Source organism: Nanorana parkeri, unplaced genomic scaffold (genome assembly GCF_000935625.1).
Source record: "Nanorana parkeri isolate BGI_ZX_2015 unplaced genomic scaffold, ASM93562v1 scaffold6, whole genome shotgun sequence".
Taxonomy (NCBI): domain Eukaryota; kingdom Metazoa; phylum Chordata; class Amphibia; order Anura; family Dicroglossidae; genus Nanorana; species Nanorana parkeri.
The window spans coordinates 4473903-4501364 of NW_017306274.1; the positions used below are offsets into that span (position 1 = coordinate 4473903).

At 50.7% G+C, this 27462-nt stretch overlaps 1 protein-coding gene across 1 annotated transcript in view; it reads right to left on the reverse strand.

The window, feature by feature from the left end:
* Nucleotides 1-27462, reverse strand: part of N4BP1 (NEDD4 binding protein 1) — a 37023-nt gene that overhangs the window by 9347 nt on the left and 214 nt on the right. The window contains exons 2-3 of the mRNA XM_018552896.1: nucleotides 20116-20420; nucleotides 8635-10082 (exon numbers count right to left, since the gene is read on the reverse strand). Of these exons, the coding sequence (XP_018408398.1) occupies nucleotides 8635-10082; nucleotides 20116-20373 (1706 nt within the window). The 5' untranslated portion in view covers nucleotides 20374-20420. The remainder of the gene's footprint in view (nucleotides 1-8634; nucleotides 10083-20115; nucleotides 20421-27462) is intronic.

Genomic DNA, 27462 nt, shown 5'->3' on the forward strand with positions numbered 1-27462 from the left:
GGGGGGGGGAGGGGGGTCATATGCTTCTCCAATTTCGGTCAAAGCCCTGCTGAGATGAAATTTGAGCAGTGTATAGCCAACTTTACCGATTCATGTCATATGTGACTCGGTCCCACTTGACTGGTAACACGAGATCTCACAAACATTTCATTTCACTTGGGACGCATATGTTAGAAGTCCCTGATTTCCCCTCAGTAGTAGACTTCCCGTCTCATCTGTTTACCAAGACATTCTAGTTTCTGAATCAAAACAGGATTTCAAGCGTCACTACAAAAGTTCACAGACATACAGAGTAACAAATGAGTAAAAGTGCCGATAATACTTACCGAGAATCGGGTGCTGAGGAAAGCCCCTTCTGTAATATTCCAGAGAAGACACATGATGATGATGATGACGACGACGACGACTTTTGTGAGAGATGGACAGATGGATGAAATAGAGAGATAGATAGATAGATAGATAGATAGATAGGGGTGCAGAATTCCTATCGCCCGCACCCGAACGCGTGGCACATTAGTACCTGCATTCCGGTACAGTATGATCTGCAAAAATACTGCATGCATGCGTTCGAGTGATCACACAGTGGGCGGGGGGTGTGACTACGGTGCTATTGACTTCAATGCACCGCCACGCCCCCCTCCCGCCCCTGAACACAGGAAGCCAGCCAGGCTGCGATAGAGTGCGTTCCAGAGGCTGACCGCTCTGGAGCGCACCGTTTGTGGTGTGAACCGGCTTCAGGCAAGCAGGGCTAAATGTAGAGCGGGTACAGCTACCGCTCATTATGTGCAAGTAATCTGGGCGGCTGTACAACTGTCCCCTCTGCTGGCACTCCACCCTTCAAAGTCCCCGCCCATTGTTTCCAGGAGATGGAGAGAGAGAGAGCGAGAATGAGAGGGAGAATGAAAGAGAGAACGAGAGAGCGAGAGCGAGAAAGAGAGCGAGAGCGAGAAAGAGAGCGAGAGCGAGAGCGAGAAAGAGAGCGAGAAAGAGAGCGAGAAAGAGAGCGAGAGCGAGAAAGAGAGCGAGAGCGAGAGAGAGCAAGAAAGAGAGCGAGAGCGAGAGCGAGAAAGAGAGCGAGAGCGAGAGCGAGAGAGAGCGAGAGAGAGCGAGAGCGAGAAAGAGAGCGACAGTCTCAATGTGTCGTTAGTTTTGCTTTCAATAAAGCTTTGAGTTTCTGCGTTTGGTTTGGTATCTCAGGAGACGTCATTCTGTCTTTCTGATGATTCATATACATAGAGTTATTTCCTCCGCAGTGCTCAGCAATTTGCAGGGTGAATGGAGCTGCGGTCACCCAGCATACATCAGATCAGCACCCATCACATGTATCACGTTGCCCCTTTTATGCTTCACCAGCTGCGGTCATGTGATTGAGGGGAACACTTTCAATGATAGCATTGTTTTCCGAAACACGAGTCTGTGTTATATCGCATAATCACAGCAGTGCCGCGTCCGAGAGTGAGCTGCAACTGTGCAATTCAGGGCTCATTAACACTGAAATACATTTAAAGAGGAAGTGAACTCTGCTACGAGCGTGCATCTTTTTTGGCCAGTCACCAGGATTGCCTGCGGTCTGTCTGCAGCTGATCTTCCCTCCATTACTGTCTTACCATGTGCTGTGAGTGTGTGGACATCTTGGTAGAGGCAGGGCTTTGTTTCCTCATGTCAGAGCCTCCAGCAAGAGCACTGAATCTCACTCAGAACCTCCTGAGACGAGCATCCAGAGGCAGCAGTGCCTTAGATCTAACACTGCAGATATTCTTCAGGAGGAAATTCAAATAAAAGCTAATTTTTCCTATGTACTGCTTAGGCACCATTAACATTTCCCTATATCAGGGACGTGCGGTCAGGGGAGGCAGGTGAGGCAGAGTTTCCAGCCATTATGGAAGAAAAAGCCGTCACATTCAAGTCTGCAGCGGACAGCTTTTTCTCTATTCACAGCGGCTTGTAACAGGTTATGGACGGAGCGCTGCCTGGCCTGTAACAGCGACTTGTAACAGGTTATGGGCGGTGCTTCATCCGGCTTTTGACAGCTATGTTAGGTTACACAGCAGCAGCCTTCCTTGGGCGTAACCTAACACAGTGAGATCAGAGCTACAACAGCCTCTGAATTGGAGTCAGAGGCTTCAACTCTGTGGCTGGTTTTGACATATGGCAAAGCACTGATAGCATCCATCTGGTCCCGAATAGTATGGGGGTCAAAGGGGAGAACAGATTTTTCTGAAAAATTAAGCTTGGAGATTTTCAAGTGGCTCCAAAGTACCTACTGCTGACTCTTTCTCTGCCTGTGCTCTTACATTTGGATGTGGGCAGAGAGAAATAATACCTAAATGTCACTTTTGGTACATCAATACCACAGTCAGTCAGCAGAGATTGGGTCAAGGCTGGCAAGCTTATTCCTCCAGTGACCATGCTAAAGCGCTAGTCACTACGTACCCAAATTATAGGCAACACTACAGAAAAGTCCATAGCCACAATTGTCACCCTTATACAGGAAGTGGCTCGTCAGTGCTATTACCCACAGGATCACCAGGCATGGAAAATACCAATAGTAAGATTTGGATAACAATCTGCAGATGAAGGCGGACACAAGCGGACTGGTAAAGATGAACTCCAGCCAAGAATTAAAAAACAGCAAATGATCAATGTTTTTTTCAAATACAACGCGCACAAATACCTTAAAATTGACTTGATGTCGGCCTCTTGTAATGCCCCTGTGCAGCAGCACTCAGACTGGCACAGAGGGCAGTACTTTGGGCCAATCTGGAGTCCTGCATTCCTGTATGCTGACAAGGAACATGTTGACAGGAGAAGAGAGTACATAGATGACTATATCAGTCTGCTGCTGCTCCTTCATTGTCCAATCACAGGTTGGAGGTGGGGAGGCAAAAGAGCAGTGCCGTTTAAAGCAGATCTTGCAGGACACTGCAGGGTCCGCTTATAACATCCAGGGCCCCTTTCCCCAGCAAAAATCTAATAAAGAGAGTATGCCAAAGAGTACGTGCAAGTTAGATTGCATAGTTACCTTACCAGAAGTCATTGCCATTCTTCTGGGAAGATTCCAATGCAAAGCAAATCTTCCAAGACGACAACTCCAGTCCGGGGGTTGACTGGCAACTTTGAGCCCAGGGGGCAAATACAACCCAGAGGCCCATGGTGCAGCGAGGTTGCCTGCACATTTGGTGGCCATTCCCCCAGCAGCCACCTCGTGCATGCTCTCTTCAGGTCCCGCAGCACTACACAGCCAGCCAATAGTAGGAGGTCAGTCTCCCTCCCAGCCTGGCTGTCTTACCCTGGCTGTCTCTCCTCGCTCTCTCCCCTGGCTGTCTCTCCTCGCTCTCTCCCCTGGCTGTCTCTCCTCGCTCTCTCCCCTGGCTGTCTCTCCTCGCTCTCTCCCCTGGCTGTCTCTCCTCGCTCTCTCCCCTGGCTGTCTCTCCTCGCTCTCTCCCCTGGCTGTCTCTCCTCGCTCTCTCCCCTGGCTGTCTCTCCTCGCTCTCTCCCCTGGCTGTCTCTCCTCGCTCTCTCCCCTGGCTGTCTCTCCTCGCTCTCTCCCCTGGCTGTCTCTCCTCGCTCTCTCCCCTGGCTGTCTCTCCTCGCTCTCTCCCCTGGCTGTCTCTCCTCGCTCTCTCCCCTGGCTGTCTCTCCTCGCTCTCTCCCCTGGCTGTCTCTCCTCGCTCTCTCCCCTGGCTGTCTCTCCTCGCTCTCTCCCCTGGCTGTCTCTCCTCGCTCTCTCCCCTGGCTGTCTCTCCTCGCTCTCTCCCCTGGCTGTCTCTCCTCGCTCTCTCCCCTGGCTGTCTCTCCTCGCTCTCTCCCCTGGCTGTCTCTCCTCGCTCTCTCCCCTGGCTGTCTCTCCTCGCTCTCTCCCCTGGCTGTCTCTCCTCGCTCTCTCCCCTGGCTGTCTCTCCTCGCTCTCTCCCCTGGCTGTCTCTCCTCGCTCTCTCCCCTGGCTGTCTCTCCTCGCTCTCTCCCCTGGCTGTCTCTCCTCGCTCTCTCCCCTGGCTGTCTCTCCTCGCTCTCTCCCCTGGCTGTCTCTCCTCGCTCTCTCCCCTGGCTGTCTCTCCTCGCTCTCTCCCCTGGCTGTCTCTCCTCGCTCTCTCCCCTGGCTGTCTCTCCTCGCTCTCTCCCCTGGCTGTCTCTCCTCGCTCTCTCCCCTGGCTGTCTCTCCTCGCTCTCTCCCCTGGCTGTCTCTCCTCGCTCTCTCCCCTGGCTGTCTCTCCTCGCTCTCTCCCCTGGCTGTCTCTCCTCGCTCTCTCCCCTGGCTGTCTCTCCTCGCTCTCTCCCCTGGCTGTCTCTCCTCGCTCTCTCCCCTGGCTGTCTCTCCTCGCTCTCTCCCCTGGCTGTCTCTCCTCGCTCTCTCCCCTGGCTGTCTCTCCTCGCTCTCTCCCCTGGCTGTCTCTCCTCGCTCTCTCCCCTGGCTGTCTCTCCTCGCTCTCTCCCCTGGCTGTCTCTCCTCGCTCTCTCCCCTGGCTGTCTCTCCTCGCTCTCTCCCCTGGCTGTCTCTCCTCGCTCTCTCCCCTGGCTGTCTCTCCTCGCTCTCTCCCCTGGCTGTCTCTCCTCGCTCTCTCCCCTGGCTGTCTCTCCTCGCTCTCTCCCCTGGCTGTCTCTCCTCGCTCTCTCCCCTGGCTGTCTCTCCTCGCTCTCTCCCCTGGCTGTCTCTCCTCGCTCTCTCCCCTGGCTGTCTCTCCTCGCTCTCTCCCCTGGCTGTCTCTCCTCGCTCTCTCCCCTGGCTGTCTCTCCTCGCTCTCTCCCCTGGCTGTCTCTCCTCGCTCTCTCCCCTGGCTGTCTCTCCTCGCTCTCTCCCCTGGCTGTCTCTCCTCGCTCTCTCCCCTGGCTGTCTCTCCTCGCTCTCTCCCCTGGCTGTCTCTCCTCGCTCTCTCCCCTGGCTGTCTCTCCTCGCTCTCTCCCCTGGCTGTCTCTCCTCGCTCTCTCCCCTGGCTGTCTCTCCTCGCTCTCTCCCCTGGCTGTCTCTCCTCGCTCTCTCCCCTGGCTGTCTCTCCTCGCTCTCTCCCCTGGCTGTCTCTCCTCGCTCTCTCCCCTGGCTGTCTCTCCTCGCTCTCTCCCCTGGCTGTCTCTCCTCGCTCTCTCCCCTGGCTGTCTCTCCTCGCTCTCTCCCCTGGCTGTCTCTCCTCGCTCTCTCCCCTGGCTGTCCTTCCTCCCTCTCTCCCCTGGCTGTCCGTCCTTCCTCCCTCCCCTGGCTGTCCATCCTCCCTCTCTCTCCCCTGGCTGTCCTTCCTCCTTCTCTCTCTCCCCTGGCTGTCCTTCCTCCCTCTCTCTCCCCTGCCTGTCCTTCCTCCTCCTCTCTCTCCCCTGGCTCCCCCTCCTCGCTCTCTCTCCCCTGGCTCCCCCTCCTCGCTCTCTCTCCCCTGGCTCCCCCTCCTCGCTCTCTCTCCCCTGGCTCCCCCTCCTCGCTCTCTCTCCCCTGGCTCCCCCTCCTCGCTCTCTCTCCCCTGGCTCCCCCTCCTCGCTCTCTCTCCCCTGGCTCCCCCTCCTCGCTCTCTCTCCCCTGGCTCCCCCTCCTCGCTCTCTCTCCCCTGGCTCCCCCTCCTCGCTCTCTCTCCCCTGGCTCCCCCTCCTCGCTCTCTCTCCCCTGGCTCCCCCTCCTCGCTCTCTCTCCCCTGGCTCCCCCTCCTCGCTCTCTCTCCCCTGGCTCCCCCTCCTCGCTCTCTCTCCCCTGGCTCCCCCTCCTCGCTCTCTCTCCCCTGGCTCCCCCTCCTCGCTCTCTCTCCCCTGGCTCCCCCTCCTCGCTCTCTCTCCCCTGGCTCCCCCTCCTCGCTCTCTCTCCCCTGGCTCCCCCTCCTCGCTCTCTCTCCCCTGGCTCCCCCTCCTCGCTCTCTCTCCCCTGGCTCCCCCTCCTCGCTCTCTCTCCCCTGGCTCCCCCTCCTCGCTCTCTCTCCCCTGGCTCCCCCTCCTCGCTCTCTCTCCCCTGGCTCCCCCTCCTCGCTCTCTCTCCCCTGGCTCCCCCTCCTCGCTCTCTCTCCCCTGGCTCCCCCTCCTCGCTCTCTCTCCCCTGGCTCCCCCTCCTCGCTCTCTCTCCCCTGGCTCCCCCTCCTCGCTCTCTCTCCCCTGGCTCCCCCTCCTCGCTCTCTCTCCCCTGGCTCCCCCTCCTCGCTCTCTCTCCCCTGGCTCCCCCTCCTCGCTCTCTCTCCCCTGGCTCCCCCTCCTCGCTCTCTCTCCCCTGGCTCCCCCTCCTCGCTCTCTCTCCCCTGGCTCCCCCTCCTCGCTCTCTCTCCCCTGGCTCCCCCTCCTCGCTCTCTCTCCCCTGGCTCCCCCTCCTCGCTCTCTCTCCCCTGGCTCCCCCTCCTCGCTCTCTCTCCCCTGGCTCCCCCTCCTCGCTCTCTCTCCCCTGGCTCCCCCTCCTCGCTCTCTCTCCCCTGGCTCCCCCTCCTCGCTCTCTCTCCCCTGGCTCCCCCTCCTCGCTCTCTCTCCCCTGGCTCCCCCTCCTCGCTCTCTCTCCCCTGGCTCCCCCTCCTCGCTCTCTCTCCCCTGGCTCCCCCTCCTCGCTCTCTCTCCCCTGGCTCCCCCTCCTCGCTCTCTCTCCCCTGGCTCCCCCTCCTCGCTCTCTCTCCCCTGGCTCCCCCTCCTCGCTCTCTCTCCCCTGGCTCCCCCTCCTCGCTCTCTCTCCCCTGGCTCCCCCTCCTCGCTCTCTCTCCCCTGGCTCCCCCTCCTCGCTCTCTCTCCCCTGGCTCCCCCTCCTCGCTCTCTCTCCCCTGGCTCCCCCTCCTCGCTCTCTCTCCCCTGGCTCCCCCTCCTCGCTCTCTCTCCCCTGGCTCCCCCTCCTCGCTCTCTCTCCCCTGGCTCCCCCTCCTCGCTCTCTCTCCCCTGGCTCCCCCTCCTCGCTCTCTCTCCCCTGGCTCCCCCTCCTCGCTCTCTCTCCCCTGGCTCCCCCTCCTCGCTCTCTCTCCCCTGGCTCCCCCTCCTCGCTCTCTCTCCCCTGGCTCCCCCTCCTCGCTCTCTCTCCCCTGGCTCCCCCTCCTCGCTCTCTCTCCCCTGGCTCCCCCTCCTCGCTCTCTCTCCCCTGGCTCCCCCTCCTCGCTCTCTCTCCCCTGGCTCCCCCTCCTCGCTCTCTCTCCCCTGGCTCCCCCTCCTCGCTCTCTCTCCCCTGGCTCCCCCTCCTCGCTCTCTCTCCCCTGGCTCCCCCTCCTCGCTCTCTCTCCCCTGGCTCCCCCTCCTCGCTCTCTCTCCCCTGGCTCCCCCTCCTCGCTCTCTCTCCCCTGGCTCCCCCTCCTCGCTCTCTCTCCCCTGGCTCCCCCTCCTCGCTCTCTCTCCCCTGGCTGTCTCTCCTCGCTCTCTCTCCCCTGGCTGTCCTTCCTCGCTCTCTCTCACCTGGCTGTCTCCCCTCGCTCTCTCTTCCCTGGCTGTCTCTCCTCGCTCTCTCTCCCCTGGCTGCCCCTCCTCGCTCTCTCTTCCCTGGCTGTCTCTCCTCGCTCTCTCTCCCCTGGCTGCCCCTCCTCGCTCTCTCTTCCCTGGCTGTCTCTCCTCGCTCTCTCTCCCCTGGCTGCCCCTCCTCGCTCTCTCTTCCCTGGCTGTCTCTCCTCGCTCTCTCTCCCCTGGCTGTCTCTCCTCGCTCTCTCTCCCCTGGCTGTCTCTCCTCGCCCTCTCTCCCCTGGCTGTCTCTCCCCGCTCTCTCTCCTGGCTCACCTTGCTGTATTTTGCAACAGGCCGTTTAAACTAATTTTCTTTGATGTAATACATAGAACTTCAACCACCAGTATCCACCAGAAAGGTGTCCGGGAGCAGACTCAGGCTAATAGGTAATTGCGTGTGCACAGCTAAATAAATATACCAAAATGGAATAAAGGGGCCAACCTTTATTCCAAGATCCGCCACCCCTGACATGTTTCTGGTGTTTTGTCACATTTGCCGAGTGCGTTACGTAGGTCAGCAAACGTAACGCGGTCGGCAATATTACAGAACACCGGGAAGCTAGACCTCGTACTTCTCCTCCTTTCGTGCTCAGCCCTCCATCCTAATGTCGCTGCTCTCATGCCGTCGGCCTCTGCCTTCATGTGTCAGACGCAGCAGACGGGGGAGGGGCTAAACAGGAGGATTCTCGGGATAGTGAGCCGACTTACAATCGTGATCTACCAGCATCAGCTTTGTGAGCTACTGGTAAGATCACGATCTACCTAATGGGCACCCCTGGTTTAGAGTATGTGTATGCAATCCAAACTTTTATTTTTAACCTCAGTACATTTGCAGCGCGGGTGACAGTTCTGTGAACCTGGAAAACAGTAAGGTCCCCCTTACAGCGCTTCCGGTCCAAGTGAAAATAGTGGTGCTCGCAGTGACAATCACGGATGGCGCCGTGTACAACAGTCAATGATCAATAGAAATCACCAGCACTCCGTCAATTAAATTTTAAAAAAGTCCATTTATCTGGACTAAACGTCACACATATCGCATAATCCAACCTTTCGGGACCACGCAGGGTCCCTTCATCAGGGCAGAGATGGTCAGATCTCTGCGTGGTCCCGAAAACGTTGGATTATGCGATATGTGTGACGTTTAGTGCAAATTAATTGACCTTTTTTGGATTTCATTGACGGAGTGCTTGAGATTTCTATTGTTCATAGTTCTGTGAACCGGACATTTTGCCTGGAGACAAACAGCATGCAAATAAAAGAGCACAGTACTAACCTCATAGCTACATTACTCCCGTCAATAATAATATGCTTCAGGTCTTCTCTTCCAGGTTCATCTTTCAGTTCCAGTTTATAAGGTTTTCTAATGGCATTAAGAAACATTTGTACTCCAGTTACAGATGGTTCGGGCTTTGCCGGTTTCTCACGTGCTGCAGGTTTATGTTCATTGTTCAAGGGGATGGCCGCGTAAGTCGCATTGTTCCACTGGACAGCTATGTCCCTTGCAATTCTGACGGGGGGCTGGTTTGAAGGTCCCGGGGCATCGGTGGCCAGGATTCGCTTATTCGTTGGAGGGCTTGTTGTGCCTCTGGCTACAAAGCCTACATTTTTTGCCAATGCCAAAGTCCTTTCCATCTGCAGCCTTTCAGCTCTAGACTCTTCCTGTATCTTCTGTAAAATATGATTCTGCAAGAGTCCGTTACTGGGAGATACAGAGATAACATTCGGTTCTATGGTCACTTCCTGTGTCGGCCCGGGTGCTGGTTGGTGCAAGCATTGTTTTTTAGTGTCTGGATTGTTCTCGGCTCCATCTAGTTGCCTGCGGCTCCGTTTTTCGATCTCGTCCAGTAGTTTCAGGGGCTCCTCTGATTGTCCGAGTTCACGGATGACCTTCTCGACCACAGCCTGGGGATATCCCATAGTCTTAAAAAAATTCACAAGGATTTTGTATTCAGTTTCTGAGTTGACGGGTTCTTGCTTGGGTTCTTCTACCTCTATATCATCCGATTCGTTTGAAGTTAAGTCGATGATTGGAACATTGGAGGTGGTGGGGGTATGGGTGGCTGGCCCATCTGATTCTATACTTTGCAAAGAAAAGGGTTTTTTTCGGCATTCGTTTTCCTTCTCCGGACCTCGTCTTTTTCCTTTGACTTTCTCTTGTTGAGCAGAGGGGCTGGATGGGTTGGATTGGTTGGCACCAGCAAATACAGAGTCCAGCTGACACGTTAGCTCTGTCACGGGGGTCTTAGTCCTAGCCTCACCTTGGCTACAAGGATGTTGGTTATTCGCATGGGAGTTTACAGTGACTATCTCAAAATCGGTGTCATCTTGTGAAACCAAATAGTGGTCATGTCCTATCAGGATCAACAATTCCTCCTTCAACGCACTGGGCAGCAACAATAAGTCCATCGTATATTTATCAGCGTGAGCCTCCACAAAAACTTTAAACTTCTTTTTCACCTCTGGCTCCTTACTGGAGGTCAAGCCTCCATCGTCTCTGAAAATTCTGACAAACTGCTGGACTTTACTCTGGGCCATCACGACCGGTTCTGTCCCCCCTCTGATGGCCAGGACTCCAATTTCCAATACGGTGATATTGGCGCAAGTGTCCCTGATGAGTGAGCGGAGGAAGAAGCTGCTGGCTCCAGCGAAAATGCAGTGCATCTCCTTTGGGTACATCTCTTTTGTAGCCATTTCTGGGTCACTGAGCCCTTTGATGTATTCCTGAAAACAGAGAGATGATGTCATTGAGTCGTTTCTCAAATTTATCCAAAATCAAAATTGATGTAATCTTATGATGTTATCTGCTGTGTAGGTGTACATCCAAAACACATGCACTCCTCATCCCTCTTACTCCTAGTTGTTGCCTGACCCGCTCCCCAACCATGCACTCCTCATCCCCCTTCCTCCTAGTCATTGCCTGACCAGCTCCCCAACCATGCACTCCTCGTCCCCCTTCCTCCTAGTCATTGCCTGACCAGCTCCCCAACCATGCACTCCTCGTCCCTCTTCCTCCTAGTCCTTGCCTGAGCAGCTCCCCAACCATGCACTCCTCGTCCCTCTTCCTCCAAGTTGTTGCCTGACCCGCTCCCCAACCATGTACTCCTCGTGCCTCTTGCTTCTAGCTGTTGCCCGACCAGACATCCTGTTGGCTCCAAGTGGAGCCCTGGAACCCACAACTGCCTTGTGGAGGAATGGCACCCGCCGTCGATACCCCAGATCTGTTGCCAGTGCCCTGCGCTCAGCTTTCCAGTGCTGTCCAGCAGCATTCAAAGAGAACTCCTATGTGAGTTTATTTATTTTGGATAGAAAAGGGAATAATTAGAGCTTTTTCTTTTATGGTTTTGTCATGTGTGCCTTCTTCTGATATTTCCTCTGACTTCCTGCGCTGGTCTCATCGGGACAATAGTAGGCACAGGAAAGCTTTAAAATTGGGACACAGAGAGCCATAAAAAATTAAAAGTAATAAATATAAAAAGGTATTCTATGGAAGTCCATGGAGTCAATCCCTCCACCAGGAGAGATTTCTCATCACTTCCTGTTCCAGTGACAAACAATTAGGGACATTTTCCATTTAAGTAATTGGCACCAATAAAAACTTAATGTCCTAACACTTCCTCATTCTATCCAAAAATAAAAGTTTTACTTTATGTAGTGAAGGATGTGGGCAGAGACTATTTCTGAGTGCTGAATAATGTATATGCAGTGATCCATTTTATTTCATATACGGGTGAATGCTGTCCTTACCTGGTGATCCTGCCAGTAACACGCTTCCTGTCCTAGGGTGACAATGTTCGCTCATTGTACTGTATTCATGGAAGATGCCACCCTAGGACAGGAAGTGTTAGGACTACAGAACACCAACATTTCATCTGAAGAAAATGGGGGGGGGGGGCTTGTGGCCCAGGAGGGAAACTCCAGTAACCTGTGCAGGGCTGATAAGACTACTTGACATAATGCTGAAGAGCCCAAAGGTAGTCCTAGGCTCACGAGTCTTCCAGCAGGAACTGTTTTGCACATATGGAATTGATAAACCAATAGGATTAATCTGAAGCCTGGGCAGATATAAAGGACATAAATGAAGTCACCTCTGTAATAATACAACACTAAATGGATTTTTTTCAATGCAAACAGCAAAAGTCCCCGAAGCCTGCTATCAGCCTCGTGTAGTACCTGTATAACAGAGCTGAGACTGGGACAGTAAAAAGCAGCATAAGGAGCCAATCAGGCTGATAAGAAGCAGGGGCGTCCCGAGGCCGGGTGTCACCCGGAGCAGATATCGGGCGGCACCCCGCCGTGATCGTGAATGCGCAATCATCTTTTTGATACTTGGTGATGGATGCCGGCAGAGAGGAGGGGACATTAACCTGGCAAGATGAGGTATGCCGCCGGGTCCCCTCCTCTCTCCTGCAGCTGTTGGGCTCTCAGGCCACGACAGAGTGCCCGACTTTTCAGAGGGGGCGACACCAAAATGACTGTCAGTCATTTTGGTGTCACCACTCCAATGGTGTCACCTGGGTGCGGGCCGCACCCCCCTTGTGACGCCACTGATAAGAAGCAAGCTGATAGTAAGAGAGCAGAGTGACAGAGAGATGAGCTCATCACTGTGCTGCTGCTCTAAATCACAGGTTGTAGGTGGGTCCAGGATGACCTGGGCTCGGAGGAAGTGGGTTGAATGACGCTGGCCATCAGACTGAGAAAAATTGCTTTAGAGGGAAATCTCTGGATTGAAGGGGACTGCTGCAGCAAAAACAATTTTTAACATTTTATCTTTTAATGGTCTATACATTTCCATCTTATTATTGGCTGGAGTTCTGCGAGACCAAAAAATAAGAGAAGTTCATTGTTCGGGTTGACGTCCACTTTAACCATGTTTGTGAAAAGGCCAGGGCCACATTTTGGTATAGTCACGGGATGTGTAAAATTCTCGCAGGAGGTGCCCGGTGGATTTTCCCGACTGTAGCAACCTATTAGCACACACTGTCCCACCGCAAGAGCACAAAGACTTCCTGAATAGCAGTGACTCGGCTATAATAGACTTCCTCATTGTGTGCGGCCAGGGCTTTCCAAAACACCGCACCTTATCACACGCATCTGACATGACACAGATCAGCACATGGCTAGAGTACATCCGAGACCAAAATACGCCCAGTATCATAATTCAATCCCACAGCAAGGATGCTGAGGACAGGACGGAGCCGACATATACTGTAGAGAGGTGAATGGACACTGGATGACACAGGTACCCAACTATCAGTGTCATCCACTACCAGACGGCAGCAATCAGCAAGCCCTTTCCGATCGGCGTGATCAGAAAGGGAGAGCCGGCTGCGAACTGAAGGCATTGTTCATCATCTGTGATTGGTCACGTGGTACAAAGCCACGCTCATTGGCTCTGTACCCTCTTCTTGTGATCAGTGCTGTGCTCGTGCCAGAGTGTGCACAAGCACAAAAAAACAAATAAATGTTTTAAAATGTCCTCCTACCTGGAGAAGGCTGCCGCCGTTCATCCATTTATGCAAACAGCCCATTGTCCATTTAGGGATTTTTTTATGGGGGTTTTTTTGTTGCTAAAGCAGTTTGCAATAGGAGCACAGCTCAAACAGTTTCAGACTTCTTAGAAGTCATCAGTGTCGGATATCAGAGGCAGCGGATTATATTACACAAGACGAGAACGTTCTGGAAATTTTGGACTTTGATAGGAGACTCTGTTTTAGCAAGTGCAGCTCCTAATAACTGATCCAATATAATGTCATTCTTGGTCACATGACCTCTCTGCTCTTAAAGAGAACCCAAACTGTGGAAGGTGCGCCCAGAAAAAGGCAAGCTGAAGGGCAAAGGACTAGCCACATACACTGCCTATAGGTACTGACTTATCACACAGCCCTGCCTCTGACGCATGCACCTTTTTTTATAGGATTATCCTCCTGGTTTGTATTGAATTTTCCAGGAGCGTTTGCTCTGGGTTCAGCTAATACCTGGTTGCTTTTTAAAGCCCTGGAGGATTGCCGAGCCCCCGAAACGTGTTGGCTGCCTTGGGTTTTCTACTGTTATTTGCGGGACCAATAAAATAGCATTATAGACTCTAATGACTTTTATTTGGCACCGATTGGCTGAAATGCCTATTGTTCTCTCTCTCTCTGTGGGGGTGCCTATCTTGGTAGAGGATCAGAGCTTTGCTTTCTCATATCAGTGCTGCCCTCTTGAAGAGTGGTGATGAGATGGCCGATGGGGTAATGATCAAATAGCAGCAAGAGTGGAGGAGAAAGCCCCGATCCACAAAATAAATGAAGCAGGAGGAGCAGGGAGATCCTTGCACTGCATGTAATCTCAGGTACAGCTTCCCCTCAAGCAAGGAGAACAGTGAGCAGCACAATAATGACATCATCAAATCTCACTCCAAATCTAGAGGAGACAGTGCCTTAGAACCACACTGTAGATATAAATCTATGAGGCTTAAAGGAGAACTATGGGGTCGGGGCTTTTCCCCATAGTTCTCCTTAGGGTAACGGGAGGACACAAACTAGCGTCCTCCCGTTACCCTAAGCTCAGTATATAGGGAGCTACAGCTCGCGGTAAAATCGAATAGAGCCCGCCTCATTTCCTGGCTGGAGGGCGTCTACTTTCATTCACTGGGTTTCAATCATGGAGGCTCAGCATCTCTTGTGGGGGTTACCTAGGGTGGTATGCAGGTAAATACAGTCTGCCTGAGAAGGCTCACTTCTCCAGACTAATATCCGCCCATCAAGGTTTGCATAAAGCAGGGGTGAGGGCTCTTGAGAGAAGTACTGAGGCCAACAGCCATGACCTGAATGCACTGCACAGGCACACACAGAGACCCAGTGATGACAGCACTGGGACTAAAATGACATATGTAATGAAAACTGTTTTTGGCATGTTGTGCAAAATATAAGCAGATTAACCTTCAGCTTTAAGCAATATTCAAATGAAACATACACGCAGCTTTTAGATTGTCGGGGCCAAAACATTTAGCACCATATCAATGCTGAGTATAGCTTAACCCCTTCAGGACTGCCCATAGCAAATGTGCAGTATTAAAAATCAGAAAAAGAAAAACGCCCAAGTCTAAGACAGCACGTGTATAGGTCACTGGGTGTTTTTTGGGCTCGGGGTTTTTGCTTCCAAGTGTCACAAGTTATGACATCACTGTTGTCCTTGTGCAGTAATGGATGGAGTCACTTAGTACAGTTGCAGGTCACGTGATCATGCTGAAAGCCAGAAAAGGTTGTCACAGTAAACGCAAACGCATTTCTATCTAATCCCACGCTCTCTCCTGCCAGATCAGATTGATCAGTTATGCTGGCATTGTGTATGTTGCCTGGAAACTGAAATAAGCTGTAATCAATATAAGCGCACGTACACATAAAAAAAAAAAAAAGAACATATTAAAGTGACACTACACTCAGGAATTAAATCTTAAAATACATTCAAGTTCCTTAACTATTAATAAAATGTATTTTATTTGTGTATCACTCGCTGTAGATCCTCCAATCATCTCTGAATTGGTGCTGACACTGCCCTTCCTTCTGGAGGGTGGCTACTTGTGTTCCCCATGTTCCCTGTGTGTGTTGTAAAGTAGTCACCGCTCCAAGCTCGCTCCTGTGATGGACTACAATCTCAATAGAAATGAGTAAACTTAACGTGAGATTGTAGTCCATCCTGGGAGCGAGCTTGGAGCGATGGCTACTTTACAACACCCACAGGGACCATGGAGAACAAAAGTAGCCACGCTCCAGAAGGAAGGACAGGGTCAGCACCAATTCAGAGATGATTTGAGGGTCTACAGCCGAGTGATAAATAAGATATATTGTTGTTAATAGTTCAGGTACTTGAATGTATTTTTAGGGCCGGTTCACACCAAATCCAGTGCGTTCCGGCATGCTTCATGCCCAGAACGCACAGGATCGCATAAGTCAAGGCTCCTGCATTCTGGGGCGGGAGGGGGCGTGGCGGTGCCATTCATGTCATTGGCACGCCTCTCGCCGGCGTGGTACAGCAATGCCCTGTGTTCCGATGCATGCACTGTTTTTTGCGAACCCACCGCACCTCGCCCCCCGCCCACAGTGCCATCGCCTGCACCAGAACGCGTGGTACAGCAATCCCTGTTTGCCGGTGCGATTGCAAAAAATTATTTTTTGCGAACGCATCAGAACACGGCGTTGCTGTACCACGCGTTCTGGTGCGGGCGATGGAAACTGTGGGCGAGAGGCGTGCCTGCGGTGTCATTGACAGGAATGGCACTGCAGACACACCTACCGCGCGCAGTTGACATGAATGGCACCACCACGCCCACTCCCGCCCCAGAACGCGGGAGGCTTGGCTTATGCGATCCAGTGCGTTCCGGGCACCAACCGTGCCGAAACGCACTGGATATGGTGTTAACTAGCCCTTAAGGTTTATCTCCTGAGTTTACTGTCACTTTAAGAGTGTGGAAGAAAGAAAAAAACATTATGCTAAAACCATAGTTAGGCCTCATTCACACACAACGCAAGCAAAATTGTATATTGCGTATATACGCGTCTATGCGTGCACTATATGCAATCCCAGAATGCATCCCTCGTAATGGAATTTTGAATGTGCTGTACGCGCGTAAACACGCGTATATACGCTGCCCGGACGCATCTCTGTTCCATTCTGTTTTTGCGCATATATACGCTATGCAAATATATGGCTCTATACGCGGCTGTGTGTATGGAGCCATTTATTTGCATAGGTTGCATATGGTACAATGCGTATATACGCGTGCATACGTGCGGCAGTGTGAATGAGGCCTTAGGTTAAAAAAAAAAAAGAAATTCCAAAACGTGACACGGCTTTAGTCCTGAAGGGTGTTAACCTGCTAAAAAAAAAAGGAACGCTTACAGCAGAACTTCAGCTGGTAAGCAAAAATTTGCAAACAGGAAGTTTTTTTGTTTTGTTTTTTGCACAGGAGACATTCTAGTGCCTACTGTCTCTTCCGCAATAAAGACTTCTTACCTTCCTGTTCTTTAGAATAACTAGTAGTTAGTGGGTCACATTTAATTGGACGTGTTATTTAATGGCGTGTTAACATGCACGGCAGCGCTCATTATAATGCACACATTAGAGTGCACCCTATGGTGTGAATGAGCCCTAAAAAGAACATTCATTTCAAACCAGTAAGATGGATACTTGCAGATACATTCACCGTGTATATATTTACACACTAAAAAAAAAAAAACAGAACCACTCCTAAACATACAATGTGATCAATCTTGTTTGCACATTATAACCTATTGTTAAAAAAAGAAAAAAGGCGTACTCCGGTCATTCCAGATAAAAACAGAAGGTGACAGAGGCGCGTGTCACCCGTCTAAGAACGATGATGTCATAACTGCCTGCTAGCCTTGCCACACAGGTTCAGCATATCATCACCTATCTGCCACCTATCACAGAGATATCACCCGGTGACAAGTAAAAATAACTAAACCGAGTGAACAGACCGCCTCTGGATTCTCTCGTGGGGAATGTGACACACATGCGGCTGTCACGGTTCTCCTATCTTCCTATATGAAGGCTGTAACCCAGTTGCTGAAAATAGAAAACAGGTTAGATAGGGCCTCTTTGGCACCCAGAAGGGCAGGATGCCGGGGAAGCTTGTGCTACATAGGCAGCAGCTTGCTCCTCCCGTTCTGCGTGGCTGATGTATGGACGTAAGAGGCATCATGAGGTCTGTTTTGCAAGGCTGCATTTTTAATTAATGTGTAACTATATAGGCAAAATAATAAAAGGACATATACAGAAACATATATAAAATTCACATTATCAATAGCATTAGCATAGCAGTATACGTTTTGGGAGCCCCCGCCTTCTATTACCTGTTGCTGGAGCCAGGAGATCCGTTATTTTTCTACTAACTGGCCAAACTGTCCAGCAAAGGAAACCGTTACGTTTACAGGAAGTCCCTGTCCCAGATTCTAGATGGCCAAAGGAGCTGTCAATCAACTAAAGCAGGGGAGGGCAAACCCCAGCCGTCCAGCTGTGCTTCAACTACCAATCCCATCAGGCATTAGTCTCCGGGAGTCATGCCTGTGGCTGAGAATCTTGCAATGCCTCATGGGATTTGTAGTTCAACAACAGCTGGAGGGCCGGAGTTGCCCAGTCCTGAATGGATGGACTTGTGCCTTTTTTCCCCCAACCTGACTAACTACGGTATGTAACTGGACCAGAAGCACATTACTGCAGTGAATTGGATATACACACAGGGAGAAAACTGCCATGGAGAATTAAGAACTGGTGGTCACCCCGTAAAGTGTTGCCCGGAGTTCTTCTTTAAAAAAGATGTACGGTGAGCGCTTATATGACCAGTCAGTCACATGATCGAACTGACATACAAGAAGCCCTTCTTACTTCCAGGACCTGGTCCCCACTCTGAAGAGTCACTGGGTCACATGACTGCACTGACCAATGACAGCTTGTCAGTTGTGAACATTATTGATTAGTCCAGAGTGCGGGGCTGTCAATAGTGTGCGGATTACTACACCGGCTGGAGGGGGCATCACAATGGGGGCCGGGGCAGGTGCAGTGATCCCAAATCTGGAGAATTTTTGTGGCTTTCACTTACCCTCATATGCGAGTTTATTACACGGAAGGGCCTTGTTTGATAAGTCTTATGCATACGGTCATTGTGGGAGTACATTGTCGCCCTGATGAAGGGATCCTGTGCGGTCCCGAAACGTCGCTATTTTGTACATGACAATCGAGGATTGGTTCCATTAAATGGCCATCACAGAGTGCTGGTGATTTCTGCTTTCCACTGTTTCTTGCACGGTGCCATCTGTGATTGTCACTGCGAGCACCACTACAAGTACTGTATCAAGTGCAGAGGGACCTACTACTTTCTACATTGTGGGAGTACACACACATTTCCATTGCATCAGTTTTCTAGCACTAAAACAAATTGTGTAAGTGTCTTTCTTAGTGGCACCGGCTGTGTCGCAATCTGGCAGAACACCCAAAAAAAAGAAAGTAAAAGGAGTCGGATTGCAAATGTTAGGAATGTCCAAGGCTACATTCGTACGCAACGGCCGGGGATTCCAGCGGGAAGAACCTACGGATTAGTGTGGCCAGGATCCCAGGTGTGTCCGCTTCTGTCAGTGCCTGCTCATAAGTAATAATACACGGAATGGTTATCTGCGGTTCGGGATAGATGATCGTCCCTGGATGCAATCTGTCTGTGTCCAGGGACAATCATCTATCCTGAACCGCAGGTAATCATTCCATGTCCAATTACATGTGGACAGCCGCTGACAGTTGCAGCTGCTGTCAGCCTGTCATTAAAAGGAGAACTATAGGGTCAGGGCTTTTCCCCATAGTTCTCCTTAGGATAACGGGAGGACACAAACTAGCGTCCTCCCGCCACCCTAGGCTCAGTATACCGCGAGCTAGAGCTCGCGGTATACTGAGACGCCGCAGCTGAAGCGGATCCCGACAATTATGTCGGGATCCGCCCAGCTGCGTGACTGACAGCTGGCTCTGCCTATCTAGGAGGCAGAGCCGGCTGTACCCGCCCCCTCCCCCGTCTGTTCCGCCAGTCAGCGATGGAGGATCGGAGCGGGGAGGAGGGGATCCAGCCCCTCCCCTGTCACGGCAGAGAGCCGTGACAGGATCGAGAGGTGAGCGAACGCCGGTATGTGTTCGCTCACTTCCCGATCTACTGAGCCGACCTGTGATAGTCTCATTGTCACAGGTCGGCTAGAACTATGAGGTGAGTGAAAAGCACTCACCTCATAGTTCTCCTTTAACTTAAACTTGGGTACAACTTAAACTTGGGTACTGTGTAGAAACATTTCAGATTCCTGCCCGCAAGAAACGACAGGTTCTTGCTGTAGGAATCCCCGGACGCAGCATGTGAACGGGGCCCATTGCATAAGACGGAATTCCTCAGTAAAACTCATGCGATATCCTGCGGGCGGGAGGTGCTGTACTATACAATGACAGCTGCAACCGCTCACAGGCGTTTGCAGGCTGTTTACAAGTGATCGCACAGTCTGCGATTACCTGTGAATGACCGCACCTGGACGCAGACTGTTTAAATCAAGGTGCGCTCGTCTGCAGGTAATCGCAGGCTTGCGGTTCCTTGCAAACAGCTGTGGGAGATGGCAGCTGTCATTAAAATATACAAAGCCCCCGTCCACAGGAAATCACATTAGTCTCACCAAGGAATTCATGAGACTCAAGACGGGCCCCATTCTCAGGTGTGAATGGGGCCTTAGAGGCTGCAGATAAATTCTGTCATTTGTGACCAGAGTTTAGTACGTCCTCAAGCCATATGGAGAAATTCCCCGAGTGTTTATGGCGCTTGAGGCAAAAGTTATTTGGCATCTTTCCTGGTTTGCATTCACTTGAACACTCACCAGAGCCTCATGACCACACTGATGCAGGTCATATAGAGTCTGAGTTTTCTCCTCGGCTTCTAAATTAAATAGGTTCTCCTGGAAGCCTAGTAGAAGAAACTATACAGACCTAAGCAGGAAGCACAGCCTTCTTATGTAATGACCAAACATAGATGTCGTAGAATTAGATAGTGACCATTAATGGAACTATACAGTGCTAAGCAGGAAGCACAGCCTCCCTATGTATTGATAAAACATAACTGCCATACAATTATGTATTGACCATTCACAGGTGTTAAAAACACTAAAATGCATTGACCATTTTTATGCCCATTACAAATGGAGTCCGACACGGAAGACATGAACGTGTCTTGTCAGCATACCTTAGCTTTTTGCACGGCCTCCCGCTTGCCCTTAAGCTGCACCCATATCCGCTCTGGCACCTTCCATTCCCCTTTGTGGTCATGGCAGAAGTTTTCCAGGGACCCCAATACCGTAAACAGCACTGGGAACAAGGTCTGAACCTCGGCTTGGCTCTCCTGCAACAGTTCTCGTAGGTTTCCAGGTGCAGTGAACTCATCCACCAGCTCCTCTCTGACGGAGCCATGGTCTTTGTTGTTTGTTCCTGGGACTTTGGCCATGCCTGTCCTTGCTCAGCCAGGAACCGTTTTCATCTTGGGTGCTGCAGACCTAAGAAAGTCAGAAAAACAAATATTGTTATTGGTTTAAAACCATTCCATCAAATGTGAAACATGTTTGCAGCAGCATGGATTTTTTTTTTATTATTGGTATTTGTATAGTGATGGCAATTTACGCAGCTCTTTACATAGAGCACATTCACATCAGTCCCCGCCCTGAAGGAGCTTACAATCTAAGGTCCCTTTCTCACATGCACATATATGAGGACCAATTTAAACAGGAGCCAATTAACCTCCCAGCATGTCTCTGGAGTGTGGGAGGAAACCAGAGTACCCGAAGTACCACGCAAGCACAGGGAGAACATGCAAACTCCTTGCAGATAGTGACCTGGCCAGGATTCGAACCAGGGACCCCCAATACTGCAAGGCAGAAGCGCTGTCTACTATGCTACTGTGCTGATTCAGACAATAAAGGAATAATGGAGGGTTACCCTGCATACTTGAGGCTGCTTTGGAACTAGTAGGCAGCTTGAAAGTCAGACAATGACATCTCTTAACACCTAGATAGCCCAACTCCACCCAAACTAGAGGTAGGCAAGCTCCGGTGTTCTATCGAAAACTCCAACTCGTCGAAATCTCTAACTACCTCACTGCCGGGTACTTGCAAGTTGGAGATTTCAACCAGACGGCGTTAGACTGCAAAACACAACTGACGGAGCTTCTGTACAGCTGCATTTTAACAATATTCAGCAGGTGGCAAACTCGACGAGTATTATGAAAACACTATGTGCGCATTAGCACCGCAACTGTACAGAGCTCCGGTCTTTCTGAGCCCCCCGGAAGTGAGGTAGTTGGAGATCTCGATGAGTTGGAGCTTGCGATAGAACAGCGGCCTCCCAGCTGAGGTGCAACTACAAATCCCATGAGGCATTGCAAAACCCTGACAGCCACAGGCATGCCATGATTGGTAGTTTCACCACCGCTGGAGGACTGGAGTTTGCCCGCCCCTGCTGTAAACCTTTATACAAACCGATTACAATACAAGTCAGGTTGTTTGATGGTGAAAGTTTATTGCACTGATCTCCTAGGAACAGGAACTGAAAATAAATCAACATTCTCTTAACTATTAACCATGATGCAAAAACATTCCCATGACATCATGCGAGGGTTTTCTGCAGGTGGCTGCGATAAACATTTGTGATTATTGGTACAGTAAAAAGAAGTAAAAGTTACATCCTCTTCCTCATAACAATACTATTAAAAGGTGCGCACAATGCACACTGGTCAGTGGCGTGCGCGCGTGTCGACCTGCTTTTAGATGGGTTGCTAAAATGCATTGCGCTGCCTGCAGCTTTTATTTCCTGTTTTTAAACTTCGACTTAAGAGTAGTATTAACCCCTTCAGGCCTTTTTTTCATTTTTTTTGCACCCATGTTATATTCCACATTTTAGGCCTGACAATTAATTAAAACCCCCCAACATTATATATTTTCTGAAAGCCAAGGCCCTATAGAATAAAATGTTGCCAGTTGCACATTTTTATGTTGCACGATATTAGCGCAACTCCTTATCAAACCCCAAACCTTAGTGTAAAATGTATTTAAATGCCCCAAAAACACAATAAAATACCCATTTTTAAAAATAAAATATAAAAGATGAGGTTACAACGAGTAAATAGATACCCAACATGCCCAGGTTAGAAATTGTGTGCGTCCGTGAAATGGCGACAAACTTCAGTACCCCTTAAAGTCCATAGACGACGCTTTAAAAGCCCCCACAGGTCATCAATTTAGAGATACCCAAAAATACAGGCCCTAAAATTATTGCTCCCACTCCGGCGTGCGCGGCGATACTCAACATGTGTAGCGCGTTCGTCGTTTTCATACGTGGTGCGCCTACGCGTGTTTAGAAACTGTTTTGTTTTTTTACTTTGATTGCTATCACATAAGGGGGCTTACAAGCCCCCCTATGTGATAGCATATGGTGGTGACAGGTACTCTTTAAGGTGACCCCCAGTGTCACCTTTTACACTCCAAATAAGCTATTGAAGTGCAGATCGCACTTCAATAGCTTATAGCTGGGCTTCCGGAGCACAGAACTGACAGCTCTGGGACTGGAAGTGATGCAATCTGCATCGCTCCCGGTCCCATAGAACAGGGAGGGGGTCGACGAACGGAGGTTTGTCCATCTCCTTCCCAGCTCCCTGCGGACACCACAGAAGCCGGTCCAGGGCCCGTAGGTGGGGCAACGGAGCCCAGGAAGCACGGTAGGGGTGTAAGGGGGGGTGGCCCCTTCACGGGACTCTAGAAGCGATCTGGAGACAGCTGAGTCGCCAGAATTGCTTCTATTGTAAAGCCGACAGTCGGCTTTACAAGTTTAAACAGCCCAGATGCTGGCGTCGTCAGTCACGAAGGGGTTAAACGCTCAAACCTTTTTTTTTTTAAATAATGAATTCAGATCAAACAAATACACATCACCCAGCAAAGTATTTCTGTACATTTTTGGCCAAGCACTTAGTCGTCATGTTTCAGAACAGCTCCAAATCTCTCAGCTCAGCTTCCCTGAACTTCCTGTCCAGTACAAGATCAGAAGGGACAGAGCAGTCTCCAGCACCCATCCATCTACTAGCCTGGAGAAGGGGAGCAGAGATGTGAGAGGAAGGAAGAGGCTTACTTTGCTGTGCCTGTGTATTTGTGGAGACACACACAGCTTACTAGCACACACAAGGGTGGCTCCATAGCACCCTTCAAGGGAAAGGAGATACCCCAAAACAGGATATCAGGGCCAGTGCTCAGGGGATTCTGCAGAAAACTAAAACTTTGAAACATCAAGGAGCAGCATCCATTGTAAGTGATTTCCTCAGCATTTTAAATAGTTTAAAAACCTTTTGACTTTATTATCACATAATTATTTCATTGTATGTGTTGCAATGCATCAGACCGCACTGGGCAAGAATACAAGGTCAGTTGTTTTTTTCACCCCCCCACTTCCTCATAGTGATACTTCAAGGGCTCCTGTTAAGGTGAATGCGGTAAGACACGCTAGCGTGCAAAGTGCACCGGGATGGGTGGCTCAAATGTGCTGTCTGCTGTTCTTATTTCCTTTTCAATCCTATGCATTGCAGCACCTTGCGTAGCCTTACGGCGCATCGAAAACATACTGTGCAAAAACTCAAGCAGGGGCGCAGAATTCCTATTGCCCGACGCCCGGGACATGCACGCACATTGTGCATTAAAGGGTAGGTTCACTTTCCCAGGTAATTTGGGAAAATGGAATTACCTGCTCATATCTGGCTCACTCTCCCCGGCTATAGTTACCTTTCAGCAAATGGTCCTTCCCCCTCCGCCGGTACAGGCGTACTATCTGTACCCCATACTGCCTTCTAGCACAGCCCTGCGCTACGGATTTCAGATTTCGCTCGCAAATTGTGAGCACTCGTTGGTCTGACCAATGAGAAGCGCTTCTAAGGCTGGGCACACACCTTACAACCATCGCAAGACTTTTGTCTTGCGATGGTTGTAAGGTACTTAAAAAAACGTACGATCTGCCCATCTTGCATAGGCAGATCGTACTTGCGATGATCGCAAGCCACGCCCCCTGAGGGGCGGGCTTCCGATGACCGCAATGCCGAACGGGCAGTGTGCGCTTGCGCACACCGGCCCGTACGGCTTTTATCGTACGAACATGCCACAAACCGCCGAACATCGTACGATGCTCGGCGGGTTTTCGAACATGTCCGTAAGTCAAAAGTCATGCGACCTTACAGTAGTAGAGGTCGCAGGGCTTCCACACACCTTACGATAATCGTACGATCGCGGGATTTCCCACGATTATCGTAAGGTGTGTGGGGACCTTAAGGCTGGCCATACAGCTGTCAATTTTCTCCGTTCAACCTGCGGGCTGAACGGCAAAAATTGACGCCATTCCTCAATCAACGCAAACAACACGTCGATGGAGGAATCGCCGATGTTTGCATTGTGTTCCGACAGGCGCCGCTGGCAGGAATACCTGATCAGGGAGGGCCGGAAGTAAAAAATAAAAAAATTAAAAAAGTTTAAAAGTTTATAAAAAATAAATAAAATATTTTAAAAAATTGAAAAAAAAATGTAAATAAAAACATTTTCGGTTTCGGCCTGACAATCTTTTTTATTTCGGTTTCGTTTTTTAAAGGAGAACTATGGGGTTGGGGCTTTTCCCCATAGTTCTCCTTAGGCCCCGTTCACACTGAGCGATTTATCGAGCGATTTTTGCAGCATCATATTCGCTCATATTTCCGCTCGATATCGCTCTATGTAGCTTCTCCAATACATTTCAATGGATCTGTTCACATCTCGTCGCTCAATATCGCTTGTAGCTCGTCGCTGGTAGCTTGTCGCTCCTACATGACCCTTTTTAGCGGGGGGAATCCAGCCCCTCCCCTGTCACGGCAGAGAGCCGTGACAGGATCGAGAAGTGAGCGAACGCTGATATGTGTTCGCTCACCTCCCGATCTACTGAGCCGACCTGTGACAGTCTCATTGTCACAGGTCGGCTAGAACTATGAGGTGAGTGAAAAGCACTCACCTCGTAGTTCTCCTTTAAATCTCTATTTCGGTGCACCTCTAATAGAAATAATAAATTGCACTTCAGCAAGAAAAAGTAAGTTATAGTCATCTGTGATGTAGCCCATGAATCCCAAATTGGAGAATTTTGGGGGCTTTCCCTGACCTTTATATGAGTGTATGGCACAGAAGGGCCTTCTTTAATAAGTCCCATCCATAATGTCATATTGGGAGTATACATACATTTTCATTGCATCAGTTCTTTTCAGCATTGAAGAGAAGTCATCGTATAAGTGGCACTGGCTGCGTCATGAGCTAGTACAACACCAACAAGACAAGGAGTTGGATTGCGAATGTCAGGAATGTCTAAGGCTACAGTCACACGTTGCGGCCGGGGTTGAACCTACAGAGTCGTGCAGCCAGAATTCCAGGTGTGTCAGCTGCTGTCAGTGGCTGTCTGCAAATCATCACACATGGAACGGTTGCAGCTCTTGCAATGCCTCATGGGACTTGTAGCTCCACGACAGCTGGAGTGCCGAGGTTGCCCATCTCTGACGTAATGCAAATTGCCTTGCCTATGCTTTGGCCAATGCAGCTCAAAGGGGCTGGTGCGACAGAGCCCCGACAGTAACGACATTTCCCTTTAAATTAAAGTGCCACACCTGCCAAAACTGTTTACATTTTCTTTTTTAAAGAAAGGGGAAGGATCAGAACACCTGTCGGGTTCTCGCTACTATCTTGGGCTCCGTTACAGACATTTCCCCTCACTTGTGGTCACAGCGGTAACAGTTTCACCAGACAGGAAGGGGAAAAACTAAATCTTCAACACGGAGACACACAGAAATGATAACAGGCGAGAGGTTCAAGACTTGCCTGACTTTAGAACTAGGGATGCACCGATACTAGTATTGTACTCGCCCAAATGCTCCAATGCTTCCGTTATCAGGAAGCCAGGCTGATTGGCCGGGAAGCCGGCTCCATGCTCTCTCGTCACTTGTAATCAGGAAGCCAGGCGCCGTGTAATGACGCGGCGCCCGGATTTCTGATTGGTCAGGAAGCCGAGCTCCATGCTCCCTCGTCACCTCATGACGAGGGAGCATGGAGTCGGCTTCCCGGCCAATCAGGTAGCCGGGCGCCACATCATTGCACAGCGCCTGGCTTTCTGATTGGCCAGAAAGCCAGCTCCATGCTTTCTCTTGACGAGGGAGCATGGGGACGCCTTCCCTGTTAAAGGAGAACTATGGGGTCAGTGTTTTTCCATATAGTTCTCCTTAATTATTATTTTTACCGTGACGCTGTTGGAGATTTTTCCCTCACTTCCTGTCTGGTGAAACGGTTGTCAGCTAGAGGAGAGGAACTCTCCTAAAGGGGGCCATACACTATACAGTCTGATTGTACAATCTCCTTTAGATCTGACATTAATGATGTAGTGCAAGGGCCTGCCTGCCGTGGGGCTACCTCTCTGCACTGCAAGGGTTAAGTGCTCCTTTTGGTCTAAGGAGGGAAATAAAGTTAAACTGACCCGATCTTCGGGGACGGCTTGCTCTTAGACCAGTCCCCCGGAGTCCCTCTCCTCCTCTGCTGCAGCGATCTAAGGTCCTGTAAGTCATCATGCCCAATACGCAGCGTACTTGATGTGATGGGATATACCATCGCTGCAGAGGAGGAGTAGACAGGCTCGAGGGATTGTGATCACAGCCGTCCGGCTCCGAAGATCGGGTGAGTATAACTGTTATTTTCCTCCCTAGATCAAACCCACTGCAAGGGTTAATGATAAAGTTCTGCTGTAAAACTCGCCCTTATATTCCACAGCTTTGGTTACCCTAGAGATGACTGAACAGAGATTGCCCAATGTGATTGTAGCCAAACTCCGGCCCTCCAGCTGTGGTGGAACTACAAATCCCATGAGGCATTGCACGATTCTCTCAGCCACGACTCCCGTAGAGAGATGCATCATGGGATTTGTAGTTTCACCACAGCTGGAGAGCTTGGCTACCCCTGCGTATGGCCAGTTGAACAGAGTAGCAGTAAGACCCCCCACACGGGCTCTAACCCGTCCCCACTTTCAATCAAAAACATTTTGGCTGGACACACGTTTGAAATGAATCAGAAGTACTCACCTGATTGCCGGGTCCCTTCACTCAGGGAGCGGAGATCCGGATCACATGAGACGAGTTTGTTATCCTGCGGGGCGACTGGGCGGAGCTAGCAGGAGACGTGTGTCAAAGCCTGTGACCGATAACCGAATGGGAACCGCTTCTGGAGGAATGCTGGAAATTCGGGTGAAATATCACCAATCATACGGGGAGGGACAGACAGCTCTGCGTGTGCTTCACACAGGCTTCCCGGCACTCAGCAATAAAGCAGAGGAAGTGACCGGGAAGGCTGCAGGATCAGATATACGTGTGCTGTGCCCACGGGTATACGAGTTCAACGACAGCAACACAATGGAAGGGAGTGTAGGGTGTCAATGCCCGACTGCAGTGTGATGTATATCAGAGGTGGTCCTGTATATGAGTGCAGTGACTAGTGTGTGTATATGGGGGGGTCCT